The sequence below is a fragment of the Monodelphis domestica genome, chromosome 4, assembly GCF_027887165.1.
Source record: "Monodelphis domestica isolate mMonDom1 chromosome 4, mMonDom1.pri, whole genome shotgun sequence".
NCBI lineage: Eukaryota > Metazoa > Chordata > Mammalia > Didelphimorphia > Didelphidae > Monodelphis > Monodelphis domestica.
Window position 1 is genome coordinate 349,671,041 of NC_077230.1, and position 27,327 is coordinate 349,698,367.

At 37.1% G+C, this 27,327-nt stretch overlaps 1 protein-coding gene across 1 annotated transcript in view; it reads right to left on the reverse strand.

The window, feature by feature from the left end:
• Positions 1-27,327, reverse strand: part of RNF121 (ring finger protein 121) — a 106,284-nt gene that overhangs the window by 43,899 nt on the left and 35,058 nt on the right. Inside the window, exons 3-4 of the mRNA XM_016422031.2 lie at positions 15,244-15,385; positions 5,938-6,092 (exon numbers count right to left, since the gene is read on the reverse strand). Coding sequence (XP_016277517.2) covers positions 5,938-6,092; positions 15,244-15,385 — 297 coding nt within the window. The remainder of the gene's footprint in view (positions 1-5,937; positions 6,093-15,243; positions 15,386-27,327) is intronic.

Consider the following 27,327-nt stretch of genomic DNA (forward strand, 5'->3'; position numbering starts at 1 on the left):
CTGGAAAAAGATTAATTGTTCATGGATTGGCTAAGCCAATATGATAAAAATAACCATGCTACCTAAATTAATTTACTTATTCAGTACCATACTAATCACATTAGCAACGAATTTATAGAGCTACAAAAATAATAAAATTTACCTTGACAAAAAAGGTCAAGAACATCAAGCAAAACCAATGCAGCTAAAACCAGAAGAAAATTAAGAAATGGGGGAGGGAGGGAATCTTTGCAGCAAGTTTTTCTGATAAAAGTCTCATTTCTAAAATTCACAGGGAACTAAGCCACATTTATAAGAGTCATTCCCCAAGTGAAAAGTGGTCAAAGGTTATGAATAGTTTTCAGAAGAAGAAATATAAGTCACCAAAAGCCATATTTAAAAAACATTCTAAATCACTAATAACTAAAATGCAAATTAAAACAACTCTGAGGTACCACCTCACTCCTTTCTGATTGGCTAAGATGACCAAAAAGGAAAATGACAAATGCTGAAGGGAATGTGGAAAAGAGTACACTAATGTACTGAGGCAGAGCTGTGAATTAGTCTAACCATTCTGGAAAGCAATTTGGAATTATGTCCCCAAAACTATTAAACTGTATATAGTGCCTTTGACCCTATAATATCACTATTAGCTCTATCTCTCAAAAATATCAAAGAAAGAGGAAAAGGACCCATATAATTTTATACATACATTTCTAGGAGCCTTTTGTGGAGCCAAGAATTGGAAAATGAGGGGATGCTCATCAATTAGGGAAGGGTTGAACAAATTATGGTTATATCAATGTGATGGGACATTAATATGTTATGAAGGAGATAGTCTCAGAAAACCTGGATAGGGTTAGGGTATAAACAAAGTGAAGTGAGAAGAATGAAGAGAAAATTTTTATTGTATCAGCAGTATCTTAAAGACAAACAACTCTGACTTATAAACTCTGATTAACTCTGATTAACCTACCACAATTTCAAAGGACTCATGACATCTTCAGATAGAGAACTAGAACTGACTAAAGAAGGCAGACCAAAGCAGTTTTCCCTATTTTTTAAGTGGTTTGTGAAGGAAACTTTTTTAGTATAACTACATATTTGTAATTAATTTTGTTTTTCTTGCCTTCTATAATGGGTTGGAAGGAGAGGAGGGAGGCAGAGAATTTGAAACTGAAAATAAAATTGAATTTTAGAAAGTCATTTATATAACATTATGTATACAACTCTGTGAAGTATATACTATTATCACCACTATTTTACAAATGAAGCTGAAGTTCCCTGAGGTTAAATAACTTGCCAAGAATCATGTGGCTAAATGTGTAACATGGGATTTGAATTCTAGTTTTCTTAAGTCTTAGCCCAAGTCTAAGTCCCTATGTCAACTCTGCAAAATGAGTGCTACTGATCTACTTTTTAATTAACATTTAAAAACTTTTTTTTTAAACCCTTAACTTCTGTCTTAGAGTCAATATTGTGTATTGGTTATAAGGCATAAGAGTGGTAAGGGCTAGGCAATGGGGGTTAAGTGATTTGCCCAGGGTCACACAACTAGGAAGTGTCTGAGGCCAGATTTGAATCTAGGACTTCCTGTCTCTAGGCCTGACTCTCAATCCTCTAAGCTACCCAGCTGCCCTCTTAAAAACATTTTTTAACATTAAAAAAAAAAAAACAAACTGAGTTTCAAATTCTCTCCCTCTTGCCCTTTGCTCCTTTCTAAGATAGCAAACAATTTGATATAGGTTATACATATACAGTTTTGCAAATTGTATTTCCATATTAGCCATGATTTTCATAAAGAAAAGACAGACCAAAACACAAACAAGAAAAATGAAGGTGACTTTAAAAAGTATGCTTCGATTTGCATTTAGACTCCATCAGTTCTTTTTCTAGAGGTAGATAGCATTTTTTTTCAGCATTAAATCCTTTGAATTGTCTTGGATCACTGACTTGCTGAGAATAGCTTTCAGTTTTAATTTCTTCTAAGGTGGTATGATCCCAGGAGAGGTATGGTTATGGTCTATATTCTGGTCTGTAAGAAAATACAACTACTCTTTTTTTTACTATGGAAAAATGGTCCTGTACAATTTTAATAAAATCCAGACTTAAAAAAAATTTTTTTTGAGAAAAAACGTCAGGAAAAGATCATTAATTCCCCAAATCAAGAAAATGAACTGTTTGGAGAAGGTGCTATAAAGAAATCTAAAAAAAAAAAAAACCTACACTGCATCAGAAGATCCGGAATGAACTTTGGGATGTATTGAGTGAATTGAAGGGGGTTGAACTTATCATTTAATCTGAATGTAAAACTATTATGCCAAAGGGGATTGCCCCCTAATTGGCTTTTTGTCAATGTGCCTAACAAACATTGGTTTTGCTCTCTTTCTTTTATTTCCCTCTTATCTCCAACTGTTGTAGTTTCTTCTTAGAAAGTACAATATTGTATGCACCCTTTGCTAGAAGATCTTTAGAAATATAAGCTAGTTGTGTTAAATGATTCATTGTGGAGACTAGTCTCCCAAAGAATCACAGGGAGGTATATGAAGATAGGATTAACTCTCCCCTTGCCTATTTTTAGCTAATCAAATCAAGAACTTAAAGTACCCCTACTTACCATTAAGTATGAGAGTTCACAAATCACTTACTTGAGTAAGTGACAACCCCAAAGGCCACTGCCCCCCACCTTGGGCAGTGCTAAGCAAATTGAAAGACTGACATTGGTTTCTGTGAAAGAAGAGTGACAGGAAGTGACATGGAAAAAAGAGATATAAAAAGGGACCAACAGGGTCTACCATTCATTCCCTTCCTGGCATTTGGAGAGACTGGTTCCTAAGATCCCCGCTTTGGCTTGGAGACCTTTTCCCTGGATCTTGCTTCTGCTTGCTGGGTAAGTAACTTGGATTTCCACGTAGAAATTAGAACTTTGTCGGAAACGAGCTGAATTTCATTGGATCAGCACTTAGGTTAGGCTAGGCAACTCCTTACCTCTTTCCCTCCTACATTTCATACTTCAACTCTTTCTCTTCCTTGTTATAAATAAAAGATGCTAACAGTTTTTTTCTGGCTTAAGGGATATTTTGAATTCTGCGATCACAACATTGAATTTATAACTCGATTTAGTCAAAACCCCATTTTAACCCTTACAGTCCCTGCTCCTCTATGGCTACAAGCTCTGGTGTGCTAATGTTCCTGCTTGAGCTGGTATTGAGATCCAGATCTGCATGTGAGCAATGCAACAGAGTCCTGCACCCAATGCCAGCAAAGAGGCCCCTGTAATCTTCTTTTTGCCATTTGTCCAACCCTCTTACTATCTTTGGGCTGAGAGCTCCTAAAATTGCTGCTGCCAATTCAATTGTCCCAAAGCCTTCTGTTGGCTTGCATCAGGCCTCAGGCCTTGCTGTTGGCTGACTCAGGCTTGACCTGCTGTCTTGCTGCAGAGAGTTGCCTGTGGTGGACTGTGCTCCACTTTCACCCATGTGTGACAGACCTTTCCTTCAGACCTTCTAAGATGTCTTGGCATAGAAAATTGTTTCATTTGGTCCTTTTGTGGATTCTTCTCCAAAATTAGTTTTGAAGCATTATTTTACAGTTGTTGAAAGGGAAATTTTGGAGAGTTCAGATGAGAACCCTGCATTTTCTCTGCCACCTTTGCTATGCCTTTTGAACTATGTCTAAAAGCTATGATTTCATACATGCTTGTACTCTTAATACAGTACAGAGACTAAGAAGTTATTTTCCTTAATTTTTTTATTTTTTGCTTTTTTTCTAGTTAAATTTACTAGAAAAATTCCTTCTGACGAAAACTTAAAGATCCATAGACAAAAGTATTTATATCTTTTTTTTTTATATTAGCAAGGAAATGAAAAGGAAGTTGGTGATCACTAATTGGAGAATCATTAAGGAAATGCTATGACTGTAATATGTATATTATGTGGATAACAAATATATAGTTGCAATGAAATACTCTTGTGCTATAAGAAATTATTAAGAAGATGATTCATAGAAACCTAGACTTGAATTGTTGCAAAGTAAGCAGAATGAGAACATAATGAATAATATAACATAAAGAACTCTTGACTATACAGTGACTGACATTTTCTTCAAAGGAATGATAGTGATGCATATCTTCCTCTTCTTGGAAGAAGGGGTAGAAATGAGGGCTACATTATTCAACTTGGCCAAACTATTGGTTTGTTTTGCTTAGCTGTCCCTTTTTGTTCTAAAATGGATTTATTGTGGGAGTGTGACAATGATGATCTATAAAAGGAGCCTAAGGAGAACCAAGAGAAAACATTATTTAAGAAAATCAAGGGAGGAAAAGGTGTCTAAAAAGTAGGGCATAACCAACAGTGTCAAATATGGAAGAGACTTCAAGAAAGATGAGTAAGAATAGTCTATTTGATTCATCAATTAACAGACAATTGGTAATTTCCAAAGAACCAGTATAAACTGTAGATAAAGCTGGGGACCAGGGACTATGCTTCTAAGTCTTGGGGTATGAGAAGGAATATTAAGGGTGGAATGAGTTAGCATTTTGAAAACAATAAATATTTGTAATTTCTTGCTAGCTATAGTTTTATTTCTTTTTTGACTTGGCTGTTTTCCCCAATAGGACTAAAAAAAAAAAAACCAACCCAAACCATTTGTTATGCTTATCTTTTCTTGTCCATTTCAACTCAATTTGAGCTTTTACTCAGGTATTCCTAACATTATTTTTACAGACTTGATTTTTATTTTTGCATTTATCATGCTATCTCTTACTATGAAGTTCATTTTCTGTACATATCTTATAAATTAAATTCTCTATGAATCCTCATCAATTTCTTCAGACAATTCCCATTTTCTTTCAAATCAGAACTGTTTCCCTTTATGGCTATTTATTCTTTTTTTTTTAAACCCTTACCTTCCATCTTAGAATTAATACTCTGTACTAGTTCCAAGGCAGGAGAGTGATACCGGTTAGCCAATGGGAGTTAAATGGCTTGTCTACAGAATCACACAGCTAGGCCACATCTGAACCTAGGACCTCTTGTCTCTCAATCTATATTCACCTAGTTGCCCCTATACAGACCTCTATTCTTGAGGTCTTTTGATACCTCCTAATTTGACTTATTTTAGGCAATGGGATCTACTTTTCCTTCCTCTCAATACATGCTTTCTTTGAAATCTGCTTTCCCCAAATATCTGGGAATGTCAAAACTATGGCTGGCTTTTCTCTCTTCTGTCTTCTTACTCTATCTTTTCTTGGAGCTAGCAGGGATTTTATCATTATTTTTTAACATACATTTTTTCCTCTCTTCAATTACAAACTTTAAAAAGGAATAGTTATTGCCAAAAGATGTCCATTATTTCTATCCCAGAAACCAGTTCTTCCTTATCAGTGAAAACCAGATGTAGCTTAGAATTCTCCCCTTCTGGTTGCTACATATTTTGAAGCCCATTTAGTCCAAATAATATTTGAAAAAGCGTTCCTTTTATATCAAACTTTATAAGTGATCATTCAAACTTGTCCTTCAAGTTCTACCATATTGGACAACTCACTATTTATCCACTTTGCTCTTGCCTCAGGGAAACCCAATCCCATATTTGATTATCTTGTCCAACTTCCTAATTTTGAAGATAAGTTATTCTTAGCCACATTTTGCTTATCGAGAAGGGTTACAAATTCGAAACAGATTTCTGCTGGCAAAATATTCAGCAGGAACCAAACAATGGTCTCTAGGTACAATGATTAGCCTATCAGAGAGCTGAAGTATCCTACCAGGCCTTACAACACAGAGAAATGAATTCTGCTAAAGTAATTCCACTGTATGTCAGTAGACAGGTATAGAGAGACAGACAGACAGAGAAATGGTGAAGAGTAGAGTAGCAATTTAGATAGGGATGCCTTTAAGATGCTATGATTCTGTGATCCAATTCCTCCCCTTTGCCCTGCTCCCCTGCCACCATTCTTACCTCGGAGTTGTCTGCACCAGTGGTTTTCGAGTGGCTCGGAAAGTAACAAAGGCGGTAACAGTAGAGAACAGGACCCAAATCACCAGGAACCTCCACCAATGTAGCTTCACTGTGAAATAGAGGGGGACAACCCACATCTGAAAGAGGGTCACCATCTGAAATACAAACACAATGATGATAACAACTGCTTACATATATAAAGCCCTTCTATATCTATCATCTTGCTTAAATTCAATGGGCATTTATTAAGTATCACCTGTATACAAAGCATTTACTCTGCTGGGTAATGGGGGGGGGGGGTTATACAGTTTGACTAACATATAACCTCTGCCTTTATGGGCACAATAATACCATAATCTGGTAGGGGGAATATAAAACATAACTTAAAAAGATAAATGGGAGATGTAGACAAAGTATAGGTGAGAAACTTTGGAGAGGAGAATTGAGGAGAGACTAAATTAGGTTTTATAAAGGAGGTGGCTTTTGAGTTGGGCCTTATAGAATGAGTATAAATTCTAAGAGTTTGATAAGATTCATCCCCAAACTAGGAAAATAAGAGATGGTTTTGTATGCAATTCCAACAGTCATCTAACAAGCACTTATTAAGCACCTACTGTTTGCCAGACCCTGTGCTAGGCACTGAGGACACAAAGAAAGGTAAAGACATTTTCTACTCTCATAGATTTCTCTGTCTATGGGGTAGACAACATGCAAAGTACAAATAAGCTATAGGAAATAATCAGCAAAGAGAATGCATTAGCATTAATGGAGATTGGGAAAGGCTTCCTGTAGAAGGTGAGAATTTTGCTGAGTCTCAAAGGAAGCCACAGAAGCCAAGAAGTGGAGATAGAGAAAGCATTCCAGGTATAAGAAGTAGTCAGTGAAAATGCAAAGAGTAGGGAGATTGAAGATCTTCAAGTACAGCAAGGAAGCCAGTATCACTAGATCATGGAGTACATGAGGATAAAGTGTAAGAATACTAGAAAAGTAGGAAGGGGCCACATAATGGAGGGCTTTCAAAGACAAAAGACTTTTTAATATTTGATCCTAGAGGAAATAGAGAGCCACTGGAGTTTATTAGAATACAAGAGTGACATACATGGTCAGACCTGTATTATAGGAAGACCAATCTGACAGATAAGTGAAGGATGGACTGGAGTAGACAGAGACTTTAAGGCAGGCAGGCCTATCTATAGATCACTGTAAAAGTTCAAGAATAAAGTAATGAAAGCTTGAACCAGGTGGTGACAGAGCCAGGAAGAAAAGTGTGTATGTGAGAAATATTGTGATGAAAGAAATGATAGGACTTGGCAATTGATTAAATATGGGGCTAAGAGAGAGAGTAATGACTGAAGATGATACCTAGGCTTTAAGGAGATGTGAGACTGGAAGTGGAGAGAGGTGAGAGCTGGAATCATGAGCACATAAATGATAATTATAACAACTTCAACCAGACCTATTTAAATAAATGATTCATCACCATTCTTGTTGCTGACATAGCTGACCAGTCCCCCTCAAGTCCTTAACACTCTTTCCTCGCCAAGTTATCTCAGAATTCATTTCTTTCTTCTCCTTCATCTCACCTTTGCCTGAGAGTCACTCTCTTCCTTCAAGATTCAGTTAAAGTACCATTTGGCAGGCACCCTCCCTCCCCAGCTACCTTGTGACTGCAGTGGTAGTCTCTCGGTGACTGAGAAACTAATTACTTTGTATTTATTACTTTCTACTTATTATATATATAGACACATACATGTGTGTATATATGTATATATTTATACATGCCTTAGGTGTCTTCATCATAATAACAGAAATCCCTCAAGGAGAGATTGTTTTACTCATTGAGTCTCCAAGTACCTGGCACATACCAAATGTTTAATATATGTTTATAGATTGAATGTTTTATGACACTGCTCTCTTGGTTCTCCCACGTGTTTGACTATTCTTTCTCAGTCTCATTTGCTGGGTCATCATCCATGTCCCATCCTCTGTGAGTGTCCCCAAGATTTTGTCCTATCCTGCTTTACTGTCAGTAAACTCATTAGCTTCCAGGAATTAAATAATCACCATTATACAGATGACTCACAGATCTATATATCCATCCCTATTCTCTCTCCTGAGCTCTAGTTCCACAACACCATCTCCTTATGAACATCTAAAACTCAACATTTCCAGAACAAAACTTATCTTTCCTCCAAACACCACAACTTTACCAAATGTCTCTAATTCTTTTGAGGGAATCTCAATCTTTCCAGTCATCCAGATTGACAATCTTAGATCCTTCATTGACTTATTATTCCCCCTCTTCCCCTACATTGATGAGTTGTTAAGTTTTGTTAATTCTACTTTCGCATCACTTCCATCTATCCTCTTCTTTCAACTTACATTATAACCATCCCAATTCAATCCTACAAGAGCCTCTCATCCTAAATGGCCACCTTGCATTATCTCTGCTTTAATCTATTCCCTATATAGCTACAACTGCAATATTCTTAAAGCCAGATCTGACCCATGCTACTGCCCTGTTCTAGAAGGTGAGATTCAATAGTTTTTCTTAGTAGAGTTTCTATTACCTCTAGGATCAAATACAAACTAGTCTATTTGAAGCCTCAGAACACTACAGTTCTGCTTCAATGAGATGTATAGGCATTCAAAAGACATTACACTAGCAGTCTGCAAAGAACAAAACAAATGGATGAAGAATTTATGTTGCCTAGATTATAATATGCAATTGGACAGATAGCTCACATATTCCCTTAGTGCCTCTATTCTGGACAAGCACTAGAGAGGGATCACCTAGACCCAGAATGCAGCAGGTGTATTTGTGCATGCTGGAGAACATTTGGGAAATTGTGTCATATTATGAATAACTCTCAGCTGTTTTCTGTTGCAAAAGCTCATTTTTTAACACCAATATTTTCATGGTTATAGCATATGACTACATACCATGACATAAAAAAAATACTAGAAAAGCAAAGGGCTAAAAAAGAAATACCAGTGTTTGAGATGAATTTTAACTCAAGGATAAATTAAGCTTATAGACCTGTCTGTGGCCAACATAAATGGTAGAGATATAGGCAAAACAGAATTACCAGAAATTTCAGTTTGCCCTTTGCCTTGGCCAGCATACAGTTGGAGAACTTTGTTCAGTTTTGGAACTTAAGTTTTAGGAAAGATATAACAAATCAGAATATGTTCAACAGAGAGTGACCAGGGCTGTGAAGGGACTGAAACCCAGGCCACAAGGATGTAATAAGATTTAGATGAAGAAGTAAGGATGTTTAAATCTATAGATGAGGTTTAGGCATGAGGGTGGGGTCACAGTGATTGTTTTAAGTATCTAAAGAACTGTCCTGTACAGTCACTGAAGAAAGAACTAAAAGCAAAAGAAAGTGAAAGGTAAAGGGAGGTAGACTGAGATTCAATGGAAAGAAAAACTTCTTACTGAGAGTGGTCCCAAATTGTAATGGGCTCTTTGACAGTTACTGAGAGTCCCATCACTCAGAGCCTTCAAGGAGATGCTGGAAAAAAAAGAAATAAACAACTTGACTAGAAAGATGTAGAAGGATTCCATGATTCAGAGACTGCACTGGATGACCTCTGAGGTCCTTTCCAGCTTTGAGATTCTATGATTCTAACATGAAAAGAGAGTAAATTACTCTCCCATCTGGCTATTTTCTCTATTATCTTTGTTCTGCAAGTTAGTTCTATGTTATTTATCATTGTTTTACTTAATAATCTCGTTTTAGAGCATTTTTGTAAGCCAGCTTTGTTAACAAGCTCAGAACTCGAACAGGGGCTCTTCTGACACCTGGTGGTAATAAATGAATATGCAGATGGAGTTATATAGCTGCTTAGATTTATAAAGCGCTTTACAGTTTACAAGCACATTCCTTATCATTTTCTCATTTGAGCCCATGAAGAGAGGCAAGGAGAAATTATTCTTATTACTTGACCAATGAAGAAGTAGGCCCAGAGAGACAAGAGGACTTACTTGGTTTAGGCCGCATAATTAACAGGCCAAGGAGGAGACAGAAACTGACTAAATACTATGCTTTCCATTACATCCTTTTGATTGTCTTGCTCCCAAAAGCTGGAATATCAAAGACTGTAATGTAATATGGGAGAAGCATTAGACTTGTTCTACTTGGTCCCAAGGGACAGAACTTGGACCAATAGATAAAAAGTTGGAATGAGAAAAAATTTCAGTTAGAGGTAGAGAAGAACTTCCAAATAACCAAAGCAATCTAAGAGTTTAGAGAACATTATTTTTAGCAACAAATGATGAAATCTCCTCTTTGGAGACTATTAAATATAGGAAAGGTACCTTGCAGATATCAACTTACTACTTTCTCAATGTCCCTAGGGAAACTAAGAAGTTAATATTAATAATGCTTACTGAAGAAATTATGAAAACTGATACAGAGGGAGTTTCATGCAGGGGGCACTGATCTACATTTTCAAATGGGATCTTCTGTCTTCCTCAAGACCTAAGTAGAATTCCATTAGATGCCAATAACTTTGGGGGTATATTTTCAACAAGATGGGGAGAGGGAACCAATAGATGGAAATCACCAAGAGACAGACAAGGAAAATCTTAATAACAATAACAATTAAACTGTCTAAACTGGAATAGTTTTCTTCATGATGTAATGAGTATCCTATTACCAGAAATATTGAAGCAAAGGATGAATGGGATGCTATAGTGGTGATGCCTGTACTAGGAGGGAGTCTAGATTCAAGGACATTTAAAATTCCTTCCTTCTTGGTCACCAAATACCCAAAATATTTATAGTAAGACTTTCTGGGACAGGAAAAAGTTGAAGAAAAATAACAAGAAAAAGTAGATGCCCATTAATTGGGAAATGGCTACTAGAATATTACTGTGCTGAAAGAAATGATGAATACAGAAAAGCATGGAAAGATCCACATCAAAACTGATGCAGGGGGTAGGTAGGTGGCTCAGTGGGTTGAGAGCCAGACCTAGAGATGGAAAGTCCTAGGTTCAAATCTGGCCTCAGACACTTCCCAGCTGTGTGACCTTGGGCAAGTCACTTGATCCCCTTGACTAGCCCTTACTGCTCTTCTGCCTTAGAACCAATGCACAGTATTGATTCTAAGATGGAAGGTAAGGGTTTACAAAAAAAACAAAAACTGATGCAGAGTGAAGTAAGCAGAGCTGAGAAAACAATATATACAATGACTATAACAATTTGAATGGAAAGAACCACACACACAGATAATTCAAAAGTGAATGTTGTAAAATAATAAAGAATAAGAATGGCTCAAAAGAAAAGCTATAAGAAAACATCTCCACCCCCTCCCCTTCATAGAGGTGGAAGGTCCACAAGTGTGCTACATAGCACACATTTTCAGACTTTTTCAATGCACTAAGCAGTTATGTGAATGTCTCCTCTTTACACACATACACACAAATTTATCTAAAAATAGTATTTGTGATATGGGATAGTTTTCTGGGAGGGGAGGGAAATTATAGAGATGGAAAAAGAAACACGTAACATTAATCATAAGTTTATTTAAAAACAAAGCAATAAACAAAAATTTCCTTCCTAATCTTAGGATTCCATGATTGTCTTGTTGAATTCATCATGGGAAATGGGAAGTCTTATCTAACCTTTCAAATCTAACTCAAACAGCAACTCTTACAGGAATCCTTCACTGATCCACAGTCAGTAATTATCTTCCAAAAAGGTAATTACTTCCTCCAAAGAGGATCTGAAATTCGGGCACCAAAAAGAGTAGGAAATATTTGACTCAAAGGGCAGTGGGATGTTATGCTGGGTCTATATTCTCTCTTTGCCTTAAGCTAAGGCTGCAATGGGATACTACTCTGTTGCCAAAATTTTTTGTGATTCATGTTGACTCTATATTAGCATCCCCGAAATGGATAACAAGGGGGAAATGATGGTGATGTAGAAAAAAAAAGATGACATCAATAAGAATTAAAAAAAAGTTTTTTAAACCCTTACCTTGTATAGGTACAATACAATAAATGTATTGGTTCCAAGGCAAAAGAGCAGTAAGGGCTAGGCAATGGGAGTTAAGTGACTTGCCCAGGGTCACACAGCTAGGAAGTCTCTGAGGCCAGATTTGAACCTAGGACACCCCCTCCTCGTCCCCCCCAACCCGTGTCTAGGCCTGGCTTTCAATCCACTGAGCCACATATCTACCCCAATAAGAACTTATTTTAAAATAAAGCAATAAGTAAAAATTCCTTCCTATTCTTAGGATTCTATGATTCTCTTTTTTCTGATTCATCATGATGGGAAATGGTTGGAGGAGTCTCTAAAGGGGGATATTTTCAACAAATGGGAAACCCAGGCAGGGAAAAGCATTTTAGGTGAGTACTAAAAGTGAGGAAGGTAGACCATATCAACAAATAAATTTTGGAATATTTTGGCTAGGAAGAAACTAAAGTTATCATCTTAGCTATTCATCCTATCTCTAGCAGTTTCCAAGGCTGGATAATCTTTTTTCCTCTTCAATATAATACCATATCTGATAAAGAAAGTTGTGAAATTGGGCCTAGTTAGCTTAATTCAGTATTGTAATAACTAAATTTCTATAGTACATTGTGTACAAGGTGCTTCCTCAAAATACCCACAAGATCGACAGTATAAGTATTTTTATATTCCCATTATTAATAAACAGGCTCAAAATATGAAGTGACTTGCTCAAATTCACACAGTAACTATGAAGTTAGAATTTAAGCCCCATTCTCTCCTGACTCCAAGCCCAGCATTCTTTCCATTAGGCCACACTGCCCCTCAATGTGAATAAGATGCTGGAGATAATATAGTCTTAACATTATACCCAACTAGAGTCAGCTAGGTGGTACAATCAAGACAGCACTAGAACTTAAGTCAGTAAGACCTGAATTTAAATCTGTTTTCAGATGCTTCCTATAGCTGTGACACTTAACCTCTGTCTCTATTTCCTACTCAGTTAAATGGCTCTAATAGCACCTACTCCTCCTAGAATTGTTATGAGGTTATTTGTAAAGTGCTTTTTTCAAACTTTAAAATGCTATATAAACACTATTATTGTTGCTGTTTTTAATTATTACCAAAGGTAAGAATTTCCTCTGTAGCATCTCCAACAAAGGTATTAGTCAAAGCATTAATATTTCAAGGAAAAGGAAGCCCTGTACCTCACAAGTCAATTGTCTAAATGCTGAACAGCTCTGATTGTTAAAGTTAAAGTTAAATTTCTTGAACTGAGTTCAAATCTACCTCATGAGACTTCTGCTCTTGATCCCCAATTAATGATAACACCAACAAAAACTAACATTTATATAGCATTTATTTTGTGTCTGGCACTGAATCATGAAATCCTACAAGTAGGAAGGAAATTGTTGTTTATTGCTTTGTTTTTAAATAAACTCTTATTAATGTTATGTGTTCTTTTTACATCTCTATAATTTCCCTCCCCTCCCAGAAAACTATCCCATGTCACAAATACTAGGGAACCTTGAGAGAAAGTCTACTGAAGCAAATTCTGGTGTCATTCTAAGCACAGGATCATGTCACTCTAGGATGACAGTATTGTCAACAGTTTTCAGGCTAGCTGAATTCAAATGTTAGTAGGGACCAAGTCCAACAGTAATAAAAAAAAAAGCTTCACATTTGTATATATCCCTGTTTTTGCACCCTTCCTTCTGTCTACTCAAATTGTCCTAAACCCATTGTCCTCCACATGCCTTTGAGAATGGTAGCTGTGCCAATACACCAAATGCTCTTCTTTGCCTATCAGCCATGTCATCTACTATCAGTCATTCAAACAGCTCCTGGAAACTACTGCTTTCATGAAGGTCCACCCTAGTAATGGAAGTCCTATGTGCCTTTTCTCTTTGAAAAACTGACATATTTGGACCACAGTCAAACTTCAACTTCCTGGAATCCTTATGCAGTTGAAATGACCAAAATTTGGAGTGTTGGGAGGTCAATTTGCTATACACTCAAGACCCTATTTTGTTTTGAAAATCTTGCTAAGATGTACACCAACTTTCTTCCTTTTTAAAAATGACACTACTGTCTTAAGTAGAACACGCAGGTCATAAATTTTACTCTTTTTCTGCCAACTCAGAGTAATAATTATGAATACTAATTATTGCACTAGCTTTTAAGATGTATGGGGCTTTTCTCCAATACTCAGGGGCCACAAGACTATGGGTTTTAAGAGAATAACTCACACTTTAAATAAAGTTTTATGGTCTGAAAAATACTGTTTCTTTCTTTTAAAAAAAACAGCATTAGAATATAGGTTGGTGACAAGAATAGCTGCTCAATTTTCTATTGTTCTTTAAGTTATACAAAGTGCTTTCCTCAGCCAACTTGTTGAGAGTGGTAGAGGTTTTACAGCTGAGGAAAATGGAGATTTGGAGCAGATAAGTGATATGCCTCAGCAAGTCAGTGACCAAACCAGGCTCTGAACCCAGATCAAGGAAACTGAGACTGAGAGTGGTTCATCCAAGATTATAAAGGAATAAACAGCAAACATTCAAGATGTTAATTTAAGTCCTCTCATTCTAGATTAACTGTTTTTATACTATGCTCTGTTGCTCTTCCAGTTCATACTCTCAATTTTTATGCTCCTAATTTGCTATGGACTATAAAAACCAGATATCCACACATACTTGGGTTTCACATATAGTTAAAGTTAACTGAATGAGTAGGAACTAAAGTGGCTCATCATTATTTAAAAGGAAAAAAGTTTTTATGTACCTTAACTATTTTGACCTTTTATATACCTTATTTGTTATTTAGAGACCTTTAAAAATTATTTTACCTCAGCCACAGACAGCCTGTACAGTAGAGTTTTTCTTGTATTTGGAGATAAAAGACCTGAGTTCAATTCAAGTCCTATCTATTCCACTCCCTTATCTGTGTGTCCTTAGGGGAGTCACTTAAGTGGTTGAGAGCCTTAGTTTCCTCTTATATAAAATGGAAAAATAGTACATGCTATACTTATTTCATTGGGTTATTTATTGTTTAAAAAAAAGCACTTTATAAAGCTTAATGTGCTGAGGAATGATTATCCTATCATCATGCTATCATGACAAAGGGAAGGTTATCATAAGCTGAGTTCTAAACAGGTAGGATAATACTAGATAGCTTCTCCATCTATGCATGTGTATTTAATCCCTTTATTATTCTGTGAAACTGTGGTTTGTATCAGCGCTTTTCAGTTCACACTGAGTCCAAAAGAACTTGCCCAGTGCTACATGTATATAAGTTATGTAGCAATAACAGAGGTGGGGGTTGGGGTGGGGGGTGGAGAATGGCTTACATTATAGGACCGGGGATGCCTCTGCTTCCATTGCACCAATAGTAGCTGTGCCACCACCAGGGTTGCGATGAGGATGAGGACCATCTCTGCATGCATGGCTTCGTGGCCACGGTGCTTGGCATGCATCCGTGCGTGCTCGATTCTGGAAGTCAAACAAATGCATTAGGCAGATAGTGGAGAAAGAAGCATCTCACCTCTGCCCCTACAGATATAGATTTAGAATTATAGCACATCATAGCTGGAAGCACTCAAAGAACACAGAACATAGAATCGTGGAGCTGGGAAGTACCTAGAAACAAGTATATTTAAAGCTACGAGAAAACCTGCTAATAAAGGGACAATATTCTTGGCACTACTAATCTAAAGAATAAACTAGTTGCAGGATGGCTTAGAATAAAGTCTCTTACTACCCAATCTCCAAATCGATGCCTATGTATCTAGAAAATCCTTCTATTCATCTTTCTGCCTGCTATTATCTATACCTCAACTCAAATAATACCTTTCCTCCCCATGAAAATTACTTGACCTCTCAAATGGATAAAGAATCCGTTCTCCCAAAAGACATACTTCAATCTCACAAAGTATTATGTACCCTTCTGACTCATTTATATATTACTTTGTATTATGGTTGTCTGGGTATATGTCATATAATTCTGACTAGACCAAGTTCAAAGTAGGGAAGAGACTCTGCCTTACTAAATTCTGAATCTCTCTCAGATTATATTTTCCAGACCAAGATCCTTATCTCACTCCCTTTTCTTTTCTCAAATTCTCCATGTAGGTAACATTCTACCTCTCCAACCAAAACCCTTGTCCTTATCCTTGAGGATTCTAACATAAACACTGATGTTCTCTCAAACTCTCTAGTCTTATAGTTCACTAATGTCTTCATTACACTGTAACCACCAAAAAAGATGGCTCATACCTTTGATCTCACCATTACTCAGAATTATCTACCTTCATGTCCAGAATTCTTAATTCCTATCTGAACATAAACTTCTATTCTTCCATCTCTCCCTTTACTTCACTCTTCCTAAACTTATTCTTTGTCACAATCTCTACTCTTTTAATTATTCCTGTTCTTCTGATCTATTACTACTCCTGTATATCTTCCATTCAGTCTTGACTCCATGATTAGGCAACTGTCTTCTATCATTGAACCACTTACCCTCTTGCCCTATTGTCCAACACTGTCAAACTCCAGACCTGGATTACCCCCACCATCTATTCTCACTGTTTCTTTAGCACTGCTAAATGCTGGTAAGGGAAAGTTCATCAAAATGCAACTTGATTCATTAAAAATTTATGCTATCTAATGTCACTTGGACCCACCTGGCTACATAGTAATCCTTTCTTCCCTGACCTGCTGTCACATTCTATACAGTGGCCATTCAAACCCTCCCTAAACCCTCTACGTCATCCCTTGCACCTTTGTCTCAAGAGAACTAGCTTCTTACTTTTATTGAAAAAAAAAATTCTATCAGGTCCTTCTTTCTCTCCTGCTAGAACTTTAAAAACTTTTTTACATCATTCTCCCATTCCTTCTTCCTCTGCTAGCTCTTGTAATTTTAATACTATACTAATCTCTCCAGGTTACTCTCAGAGTCCGATTCCTTGATCATTTCCTTTCTCTCATTTTCAAGCATTTGTTAAGTGACTGTTACTTAGGTTCCAAAGACACAAAGACAAAAAATTAAACTCTCCCTGATTACATTTTACTGGTGAAGACAACACATACAGGTAGATAGATATATATATAAAAACAAACCTGAAATAATTTTTAGGGGAGGAGAACTAGCTTCTGTAGGGTAGGGAGTGGATCAAGAAAGGCCTCATGTAGTAAGTAACTCTTGAATAGACTCTGAAGGAGGCCAAGCATTCTAAGAAGAGGCATGTGTAAAAGCAGGAGTAACGTGAGGTATAACAAGCACACCAGTTTGGCTGCAAAGTAATTTCTAATAAGTTTGAAAATGTAGACTGAAGCCAAATTGTTAAAAGTCTTTAAATGTTAAACAAAGGCATTTGTATTTTATCCTAGAGACAACAGGGAGTCAGTGGAAATTCTTTAACAGGGCAGTAATAGTCGAAGGTGTGCTTTAGGAGTAGCCCTCTGGAAGCTGTATGAAAGATGGTTTGGAGGGGAGACAGGCAAGAAGCTAAAATAGGGAGGCTATTTCAGTAGTTTAGGGGAAAGGTGACAAGAGTTTGAACAATGCAGCTACATGAATAGAGAAAAGGATAGGAGAAATGTTGAGAGACAACAACTAGAGGGGTAAAAGAATGAAAAGTCAAGAATCATTCCAAAGCAGGTAGCTAGAGCTCTGTGAAGAGAGCATCAAACCTAAAGATGGGAGATCCGGGATTCAAATCTGGCCTCAGATACTTCCTAGCTGTGTGACTGTGAGCAACCCATTTAACCCTAATTGTCTAGCTTTTACCACACTTCCTCCTTGGAACTAATAACTCAATATCAATTCTAAAGCAGAAAGGATGGGTTAAAAAAAATGACTCCAAAGGTTATGAACCTGTGTTGTGAAATTGAGATTAACTCCAACCTACTTATTCTTTAGAATCTTAGCCACCAGGAATGTAGACACCCCCACTTAGGTATTAAGTGTGGGGGAGGAAGGTCTATGACCTACGTGTGGCTAGCAAATGACAAATTAGAAACAACTGACAGCCTCCTGGGCAGGCCAAAGCCACCATTGGTACATGTAAGACACAGGAAGTGATGCAAAGAACTGCCTTTAAACTTTGTGGTCACTTCCTGTGAGGGAGTCTTCACCTTGGAACTTGACCATGGAGGAGCTTGGGCTTGAGATCTCAGACTGTTTCCCTTTGGACTGCCATGTGGTGAATGAAAAGGCTGACTCCCTTTTCCTTGTTTTTTTCTGGAGGCACCAGCCTCTGGAAAGGCTCCTCATCTTGGAGGAGGCCTCATGGCTAGAAGCCATGTTAAATTTAATCCTTTGGGTTCCCCCCCTTTGCTGGGGCCTCTGAATTCCTGCGTGATTCAGACCAGGCTGGAGCAGCTCTCTCTCTCTTTCTCTCATTTCCTTAATTTCCTTCCTCTATTTACAAATAATAAGTCTATCCTTGGAACTCCTAAGGCTCTGCCCTGGTCTGCTGTTCTCTCTGGAAATCTAACACCGGCCTGTACCACTTTATTTGGCACCCCAATACAACAATTGAATTTTAAAGGGAGAAAGATTTAAATCTAAGATTAAAGTTACAACTCTGCTTCTTTTCCCACCTTCTTGTTGAATAAGAATGGAGACAAAACTTTTTATGTATCTGTAAACAGGAGTAGAGAAAAGATAGTGGAGTAGAGAAAGGTGAACAAGTGCACAACAGTAGCCATTCTGGGAGGGGGGCAAGGGGGGGTGTCTCATGACTCCCTAGTGTCCAGAAAAGTAAACTTGGGAAAGGGATGTCATGAAGAGCATAAATTGGAGAAGAGGAAGAAAGTAGGGCCACTTGCCTTGGAATCATGGGCAGGGGCAGCGGCTAAGGGAGCACTGATTTGCACAGCTGGTTTGGGGAGAGGCAACTAGAAGAGTACCAGTTCAGGTGGTCTGGTTAGTGTGGCTTGGGACTGCCTAAATGAACAATGGCATGAAAAGGCTGGCTCAGGGCTGGCTAAGTGGGCATCAGTGACCTAAGGTGTGGCTCAGAACTGGAACAGCCAGCTGGGTAAAAGGGCTGCTAAGGGAATGACCAGCCACACATGGCTGGTGCATTTTCTTTATCTGGCCTGCTTTCTATTATTTAATAAATAATTAAAAATTAAGATATAATCTCCAGAGAATTTTAATCATAACATCTCTTTATAATGTTTCATTTAGTAACCTTATCAGCATTCATTGATTCAAATGAATCAGATAATTCTCGGATCTATTTGTCTAGTCCTAACTTTGCTTGACAACACCTGTCTATGGGACTTCTAGAACTGTATGTTCTACAGAAATTATAAATTTAGCAATCTAAAACTGATAATGACTCTTTTCTCCCAAACACTCCTCTCTTCCATTACCGCTGAAAGTACCACAATTCTTCCAGGTATCTAGACTCAAAACCAAAGTGTCATCCTCAACTCCTTACTGTTTTTGCCTTCAAAAATTCTCTTATATAGGCCTCTTTTCTCCACTAACACTGCCACCACCCTGGGGCAGGCCCTCATCATCTCTTGCCTGGACTATTAAAATAGTCTATTGGTTGGTCTCCTTTCCTCAAGTCTCTCCCCATTCCAGACCATCCTCCCCTTAGCTATCAAATTGAACTTCTTAAAGAGAAGGTCTGATCATGTCTCCCCAACCCTCCCTTAACTCCTCTCTCAATTCAATGAACTCTAGAGTTCATTGTTATAGGACTCTTATTATCTTCATGATCAGATATAAAATCTTTGGTTTGGCTTTTAAAGTCTTTCATAATCTAGTCCCTTCTTACTTTTCCAATCTTCCTGAACTTTCTTCCCATCCTTGAATATTCTGTATCTCCTTGATGTTTCCTGAAAGCAACACTCCATCTCTAAACCTTTATATTTTCAATGGCTACCTCCAGATCCTGGAAATCTCCCTTCTCAGTGTTCATTCAAGCCATGAAAGGAAAGAGAGATAAGGGACGAAATATAAGTCACAACTTATACCAGAAGCCTCATGGACCTCTTTAATCTTAGTGCCTTCCTTCTGAGGCTTTCCCCAATTTAATATTTGTGTGCGAGTGTGTGTGCATGCTCACACACACATTAGTAGATAGCTGACCACTTGTTATTGTTCTTGTCAGTGTAAAAATGGAGATTTAGTGGCGACCGAACAGGAAAAACTCTTAATTAAAAAAAAAAGAAAAAGAAAAAGAGCTCAGATAAATTTCTTTTAAGCCACATTTCTCCAAGGCTTTTCAAAAAAGCACCTTGATCAGCTCACTCGAACCTGCTTGCTGCTCACCTGGTCCCAGCCCCGGCCACCCGGCTACTGCCTGCAATCTGGACCCAGATTGTTCTCCCGTCCCCGACCTGCCTGGCCACTCTGGCTTCCAAGCAGATCGCTCATCGCCTCAGGCCCAGGACTCATTTCCACCAGCTGGTAAAAATGGGGGTGTTTTTTCTTTAGGCTACAATTAGCCTCCACGTGGACTGGGGGCAGGAGATCACAGTGAGGGAGAAAGAGGGAAAGAAGGAAGAGAATTTTCCAAACAGGAAGTTACAAGCATGACTGCTTTAAAAAGGATATCTTTTGACTGCATTGATCCTTTTATTTATATCACCTGAGAGTCAGGAGAAAAATTCAACTCCCTGCAATTCTTTGGCAAAATTTGAGATTCCAAAAACCCACTCTCACTATGGGGAGGCAGCTCAGCGGCTCAGTGGATTGATAGCCAGGCCTAGAGATGGGAGGTCCTGGGTTAAAATCTGGCCTCAGACACTTACTGGCGGTGTGGCCCTGGGCAGGTCATTTAACCCCCATTGCCTACCCCTTACCAATTTTCTGCCTTCTGACAATAGGCATCTAAATGGATAATTAAAAACAAAACAAAACAAAAAACAAACCAAGGAACTTTAAAGAGACTGGAGGTTATATTTTTAAGGCTTTTCAGACTCCAATGTTTTATAAAAATCTCTGTATTTTATTGCATTTTACTGATTGTTTTGTTTAAGATTTAATCTTGTTGGTTTAAGTTCATATATTACTGCATTCAATACTATTCTGTTATACTGAATCATTTTAATGTACTGGGTTTTAACTACTGTTAAATTCTGTTGCTTTTCCCCTATAACTATACTGAACAAACATTATTGAGTAAGCCCATATACAAAGTTTTTCTATTTTTGACTTTGTAAATTGTCACATAGAGGATAGATGGACTCCATCAGAAAATTGCTACAATTGTACAACCTTTGGAAAATTTAATGAGCTAAATATCTCAAATTGATTTTAAGGGTTCTTTAGACATGGTTTTTAGAATTTTTCTTAATTTTTCTCTGGTCATTTTGCCTGCCCCTAACAGGAGGTAAGGCCCATTTTAGTAGCTAAAGTGAAATACAATTATAACCCCCCACCTCCCACATTTAGAAAAATGTGAACGGAAGCTAGGAAGTTAATCCCAGGGCATATGGTACCCCTGGATGGCTCCCCAAAAGGAGGAGCCTCTCTCATTTATAACTCTTCAGCTCACTACTTTTCTTACACCAGAATGATATCTAGAATTTCTTGATGATGTTCAAAACCCCAAAATAAGATTTACTTTGCTTAAAAATATGTTTACCAAGGTTGAAAGATTTGCTATGTTTGTAAAAATTGTGACAAATATCCATCAGCTTAAAAAAATGCCATACAGCAACCAACTTGTGTGAAATATGATAGTGGGTTTGTTTGTTTGTTATTGTAATTAATCGGGCTATTGAGAATTTTGGGGATATTGATACCTACATATTTGTACTACTGTTCTTTATATTAAAAAAAATGTTACCTTGTAAAATTCATTTGCTTGTACTCACAGTGGATCATGGCCAGATATGAAGAGGAAATGGATCTCATTTTTGGTGAGAAAGCCTTGTACACAGTGTGTCAATGTCAATGACACAATGTCAATATAAGGTATAATTTTATTTTAAAAATCCTTTTATTATAATTTTCTTGCATGTGCAAAATACTATTTCAGTTTTTTCTCTCTCCTTTTTATATTTGAAGCACATGTCACCAGTATTAAGATTTTCTTTAATTTTTTTGATTTTGCAGTAATACAAGTTTAAAATACATTTGCTATAATGTCAATGCATGCCCCAAAAGCTTGAGACTATAAAAATGATGCCACTAATTATTTAAAAAACAATTATGGGGGGCAGCTGGGTAGCTCAGTGGATTGAGAACCAGGCCTAGATATGGGAGATCCTAGGTTCAAATGTGACCTCAGCCACTTCCTAGCTGTGTGACCCTGGGCAAGTCACTTGACCCCCATTGCCTAGTCCTTACCACTCTTCTGCCTTGGAGCCAATACACAGTATTGACTTCAAGACAGATGGTAAGGGTTTAAAAAACAAATAAACAATTATGGGACTTTGCTTAATGAGTCTGTCTGATTCCAGGACAAGATATACAAAAGAGCCATTGCACAGAGCCAAAGAAACCAATCCAGGAAGGATTGATGCACTTCTAAGCCAATACAAAGGACTTGAACCTAGTATGAAGACTCAAGGTTGCAATGCTTAACATACGTTAAGACGTAGGCCTTCCTTGTATCCACACTCTTTGTGAAAATACTTAGACGAGTATCCCAAACTTGGCTCCTAACCTGGCTCCTATAATCTAGTCCCTTTTCTGTCTTTCATAGTGTGGCAAACTTTCTGTAGTCCTGGCTACTGATTGGGTAAATGCTTACTTGCTTATATCATTTTAATTGGGCCCTAATTCAAGGACCTGTTATAGATTTATTTTTCCTTTACTTAGAATTTTTACACATAAGACTTTGATAGTCTATATTTTCATCCAGAAATTATCTTTTTTATTTGGATTTTTCTGATGTCTTTTTAATTTCTCTTGCCAATTGATTCATATACCTCACAACTCAGCCATGCATCCCTAAATGATCCCTGTGTTTGTTCAAGGGGGGAATGTAAAAATGTTATTATTTTAAATTTCAAAGTTTAAATTCCTTTTGAGAAAAATTTTAGGTTAAGAAACATGCTACCTCTCCAAATCCAGAAACTGAACTGTTTGGAGAAGATACCATGAAGACGCCTCCAGACCACAAGCTGCACGAGAAGATCAAGAATGAACTTTGGATGTGGTTGATTGAACATTTATTTGTATGTATACTTTCATGCCAAAGGGGACTGCCCCCAAACTGTTTTTTTTTTTTTGTCAAAGCGTCTAGCAATTATTGGTTTTGTTCTTTTCCTCTTATCCTCAAATTATTGTAATCTTTAAGTTGATTATGTTTTCATGATCCTTTTTGGAGAAACCTTTCCCAATAAGGATCAAATGAAGGTGTGTAAATATGGAGATTTGAACCCCAGACTTCAATCCCCAGAAATCCTTGGCACTTCCCAGAATGCCCTATAATCTCACCGGAGATACCCATCTGGGCCGAGAACAAAATGGGTATTTAAACTGACTGTACCGCCTACTTGCTCTCTCTCAGCTTCCACTTCTAAGCACACACATCTCTCAAGATGTAGAGTAAGTGGCTGTGAATGGGCTATTCAGCCCTCCTAGACATGTGCTTTTCTTATTTTATATTTTCTTATTTCCTTGATTTCTAATAATCTCTAATAAACTTCTAAAATAGAATACTTTTAGTAGAGAAACTAAATTTAACTGTTATAGTCAGTCTCTGATTTCCTTAAAAGCAGGGAATGTTTTTGCCTTTCTTTGTATCTCCAGAAATTAGCATAGTGTCTGACACACAGGAGATGCTTAATAAATGCTTACTGATTGAATAATTCTGTGTGGCAGAAAATACACAGCTTCATTTTACAGAACAAGAAACTGAGGCTTACTTGCTGAAAGTTATAAACCACAATTAAATGGCAGAGTTGAAATAGAAAACCAAGTCCTCTGTCTTTGAGTATAGTGCTTTGCTCGTATTTTTTAAAAAATAAGTTTTTATTGATGTCTTTTTTTTCCAAAGTAAACTATGATTTTATTGTGAAATTCTCATAGATGGAAAATTCAATTGTATATTTATTCTGTTCATCCATTTTACAATAATCTTACCCACTTATTTTTGTACCATGTAATTATGATTGCCTGTTTAGTGAAAATAAAATAAAAAAATATTTTAAGGGTTGCTTTTAATTGTATTTTGACCCCTGAATTAAGTTTGAAAACTTCACCATAGGGATGTGTTTGTGTACAGTGTTTTGGCTATTGTAGCATATATTTAAAACAAACACTAAGGGGAAAATCTTAAATGAAAGTGTTTAGGGGAAAACAAAGATTCAGTTCCCACTTAAAAAAAACAAAACACCAACAAACCACCCAAGATCTCCTTGACACTTAAAGTTTTCAAGTGATTGCAAAAATTCACCCAGGCAAATACTTCCTTTTATCATTCCCAACCAGCCACAAATGGCTTCAACTCATTTTTTAGGGTGTTATTTTTCAGGTAAGGGCTATCAACCAATGAGAGAAAACCTACTTTCAGCTTCTTCAATGTTTTAACTATCCCCAAACACAAGTTATACAGCTATACTTTATGAAGGGCAGAATAATTATTTAAGATAGTGCACTAAACTTATTTAATAAAGTTGAAACAGTATTTGATTCAGAATATGGAAGTAACAGTATATTAAAAAAGCACATACTGGCTAAATTACATCAGCTTGAATTGTTAGTCCGATCATTCACAGGTTAGGAAAAAAGATACAGTTTTCCATCTCTACTACAGATGAATTAACAAAAGCATTTCTAAATAAAGCCATTTAAAAATGGTTTAAAGATCAGAGATAATAGACTAAATATCGTACATTCAAAATGTACTTGAGGGGGCAGCTGGGTGGCTCAGTGGATTAAGAGCCAGACCTAGAGACAGGAGGTCCTAGGTTCAAATTTGGCCTCAGACACTTCCCAGCTGTGTGACCCTGGGCAAGTCACTTGACCCCCACTGCCTAGCCCTTACCACTCTTCTGCCTTGGAGCCAATACACAGTATTGACTCCAAGACAGAAGATAAGGGTTTTTAAAAAAAATGTACTTGATTTCCATAAATACCGCTTTAATCTCCCTTCAAAACAAATCTGTTAATCCCTGTACGTATATATGTCTGCACTGCTGCATCACTTATCAGTATTAATGTCTTTTTATTTTTTACATTATCATAGTTATTTCCTCTTCCACTCCCTCTGAAAGCTAATCCCATGTAACAGTATTTTAAAAAGGAAACTGCCCCTCCCAAAAAAACTGCATAACTGATTGACACAATGAACCCCCCCCCCCCAAAGGCAACATAGACACCTGTGGATCTCCCATGTCCTCAAAAGAAAAGTAGGTTAGAGGTATCTTTTCCTATCTCTTTATTAGAGTCACATTTGATCTTTAGAATTGTTTCATTCACTTTTGATTTGTGGGTATGGTTTTCTTTCCATTATGTTGTTGTAGTTATCATATATGTTTTCTTAGCTCTTACTTTACTGTTAATCACTTCATGTAAAACTTTCCATGCTTCTCTGTTTTCATCACACAAATAATTTCTCCCAGCAATAATATTCCATTATATCCATATATCACAATTTGTTTAGCCATTCCCCAGTCAATGGCTATCTATTTTGTTTCCAATTCTTAGCTATCACAAAAAATGCTGCTTTAAATATTTTTAAGTACTTGGGGATTCTTATCAGTGGCCTCTTTGGGGCATAAGTCTAGCAATAGTATCTTTAGTTTAAAGGATATGGACATTTTAGAAACTTTTCATTATTTCAACTTGCTTTCCAAAATGGTTGTACTATTTCATTGCTCCACCAAGGTATTAATTTAATCATTTTTTCACAACTCCACCAATGCTAACTCTTGCCATTTCCTGTCATTTCCACCAATTTGCATGGTGTGAAACCTCAAAGTTGTTTTGATTTGAATTTCTCTTATTATTTAGTGATTTGGGGCATTCTTTCATCTGATTGTGCATACTTTGCAGTTCTTTTGAGAACTGTTAATTTGTAATTTTTGACCACTAATCTATTAGGGAATGACTAGTAAATCTTAATGTTTATTTACCTTGAATACCAAATCCTTATCAGAAAAGTGTGATGTAAATTTTTTTCCCTGAATTCAACCACTTCTCTTATCCTAGTTGCATTAATTTTGTCTGTGCAGAATCTTTTCAATTGCATGTAATCAAAGTTACCTAGATTATTTTTTGTAATTGCCTTCTTTGGTTCAGATTATATCTCCTACCCTTCAATCCATAGCTAAGAGGTACATGATCTACTTCTCTTCAAGTTTTAAAAATAATATGATCTTTACTATTAAGGTTGTATAGCCAATGAGACCATTATCATAAAATATGGGGAAGGTGATAGTCTAAGCCTAATTTCTGTAAACCTTAAAATTTCTTAGACTTATGAATATTGGAAATTTCCCCATTGGGAAATTTCATACTTGAAAAAATTTCCTACTGATAGTAAGAACTTTATTGGAATATGAAACTCCTTGGCATGGGAGGATCCTTCTCCTCCCTACTTAAGACTACTTTAGGACAGAAACCTTTTGCTAAACAATGGAAAGGGCTTTGACCTATGCTTAAACATAGAACAGGAAGTTCTTTGAGTCATGATTGATTTTAGAATTGATACAATAGAGATATTTGGAATGACAGAACCAGGTCTTGGAAACTACAATCTCCACCCTACTCAGAGTAACAGGATTTAGGAAGGGCTGCAGCAAAGATCAAGATTTAATTATTTGGGAATATGACCTTCAACAGACATGTGCAAAGGGGACGGACCTCTGGGCGGTCCTGGGTTAAACTAGAGCCACCACTGGCAGAGGGGAGAGATCGACAGTGATTGGTAGATGTGAGAACTATGGGGAGGGAACTTAGATTGTTTGCTTAAAGATAGGGGGTTCATGCTCTGAAGGAGGTCTGAGAGGAGAGAGGTCCTGGAGGGAGAGCTCCTGGAGAGGTCTTGAAGGAGGCTGTGGAAGGAGAACTCAGGAGGAGTCAGGAGGAGAATTCTCTGGAAACATTTCTTGAAAGGAGGCTCTCTTGAAGGTGGAGCCTGAGGTTGGCATGAGAAGCCTTACCTAGAGAGATCTTGGGTGAGTGATAAAACCAACTGACTGATTTATCTCTTAGGACTGAGGTCTAGGCCTTATTGGCTTGAGGCCCTTCATTCTTATTCCTTTCTTACTTTCTCTCTTTTTCTATTGATTAATCAGTGTATTATAAATTAAATTTCTCTATAAAACCCAGTTGGCTTGGGCATATTCATAAATTGGGAATATATTCCCTGGCGACCATCTTATATTTATATAAAACCAAGAAACAGTAGAAAACATATTTCAGCGGTCATAATTGTTATATATTTCCCTTGCTCCCAAACATCTTAATATCACAGTTTATGGCTCCCACTCTCTTATCTACAACTATTTAA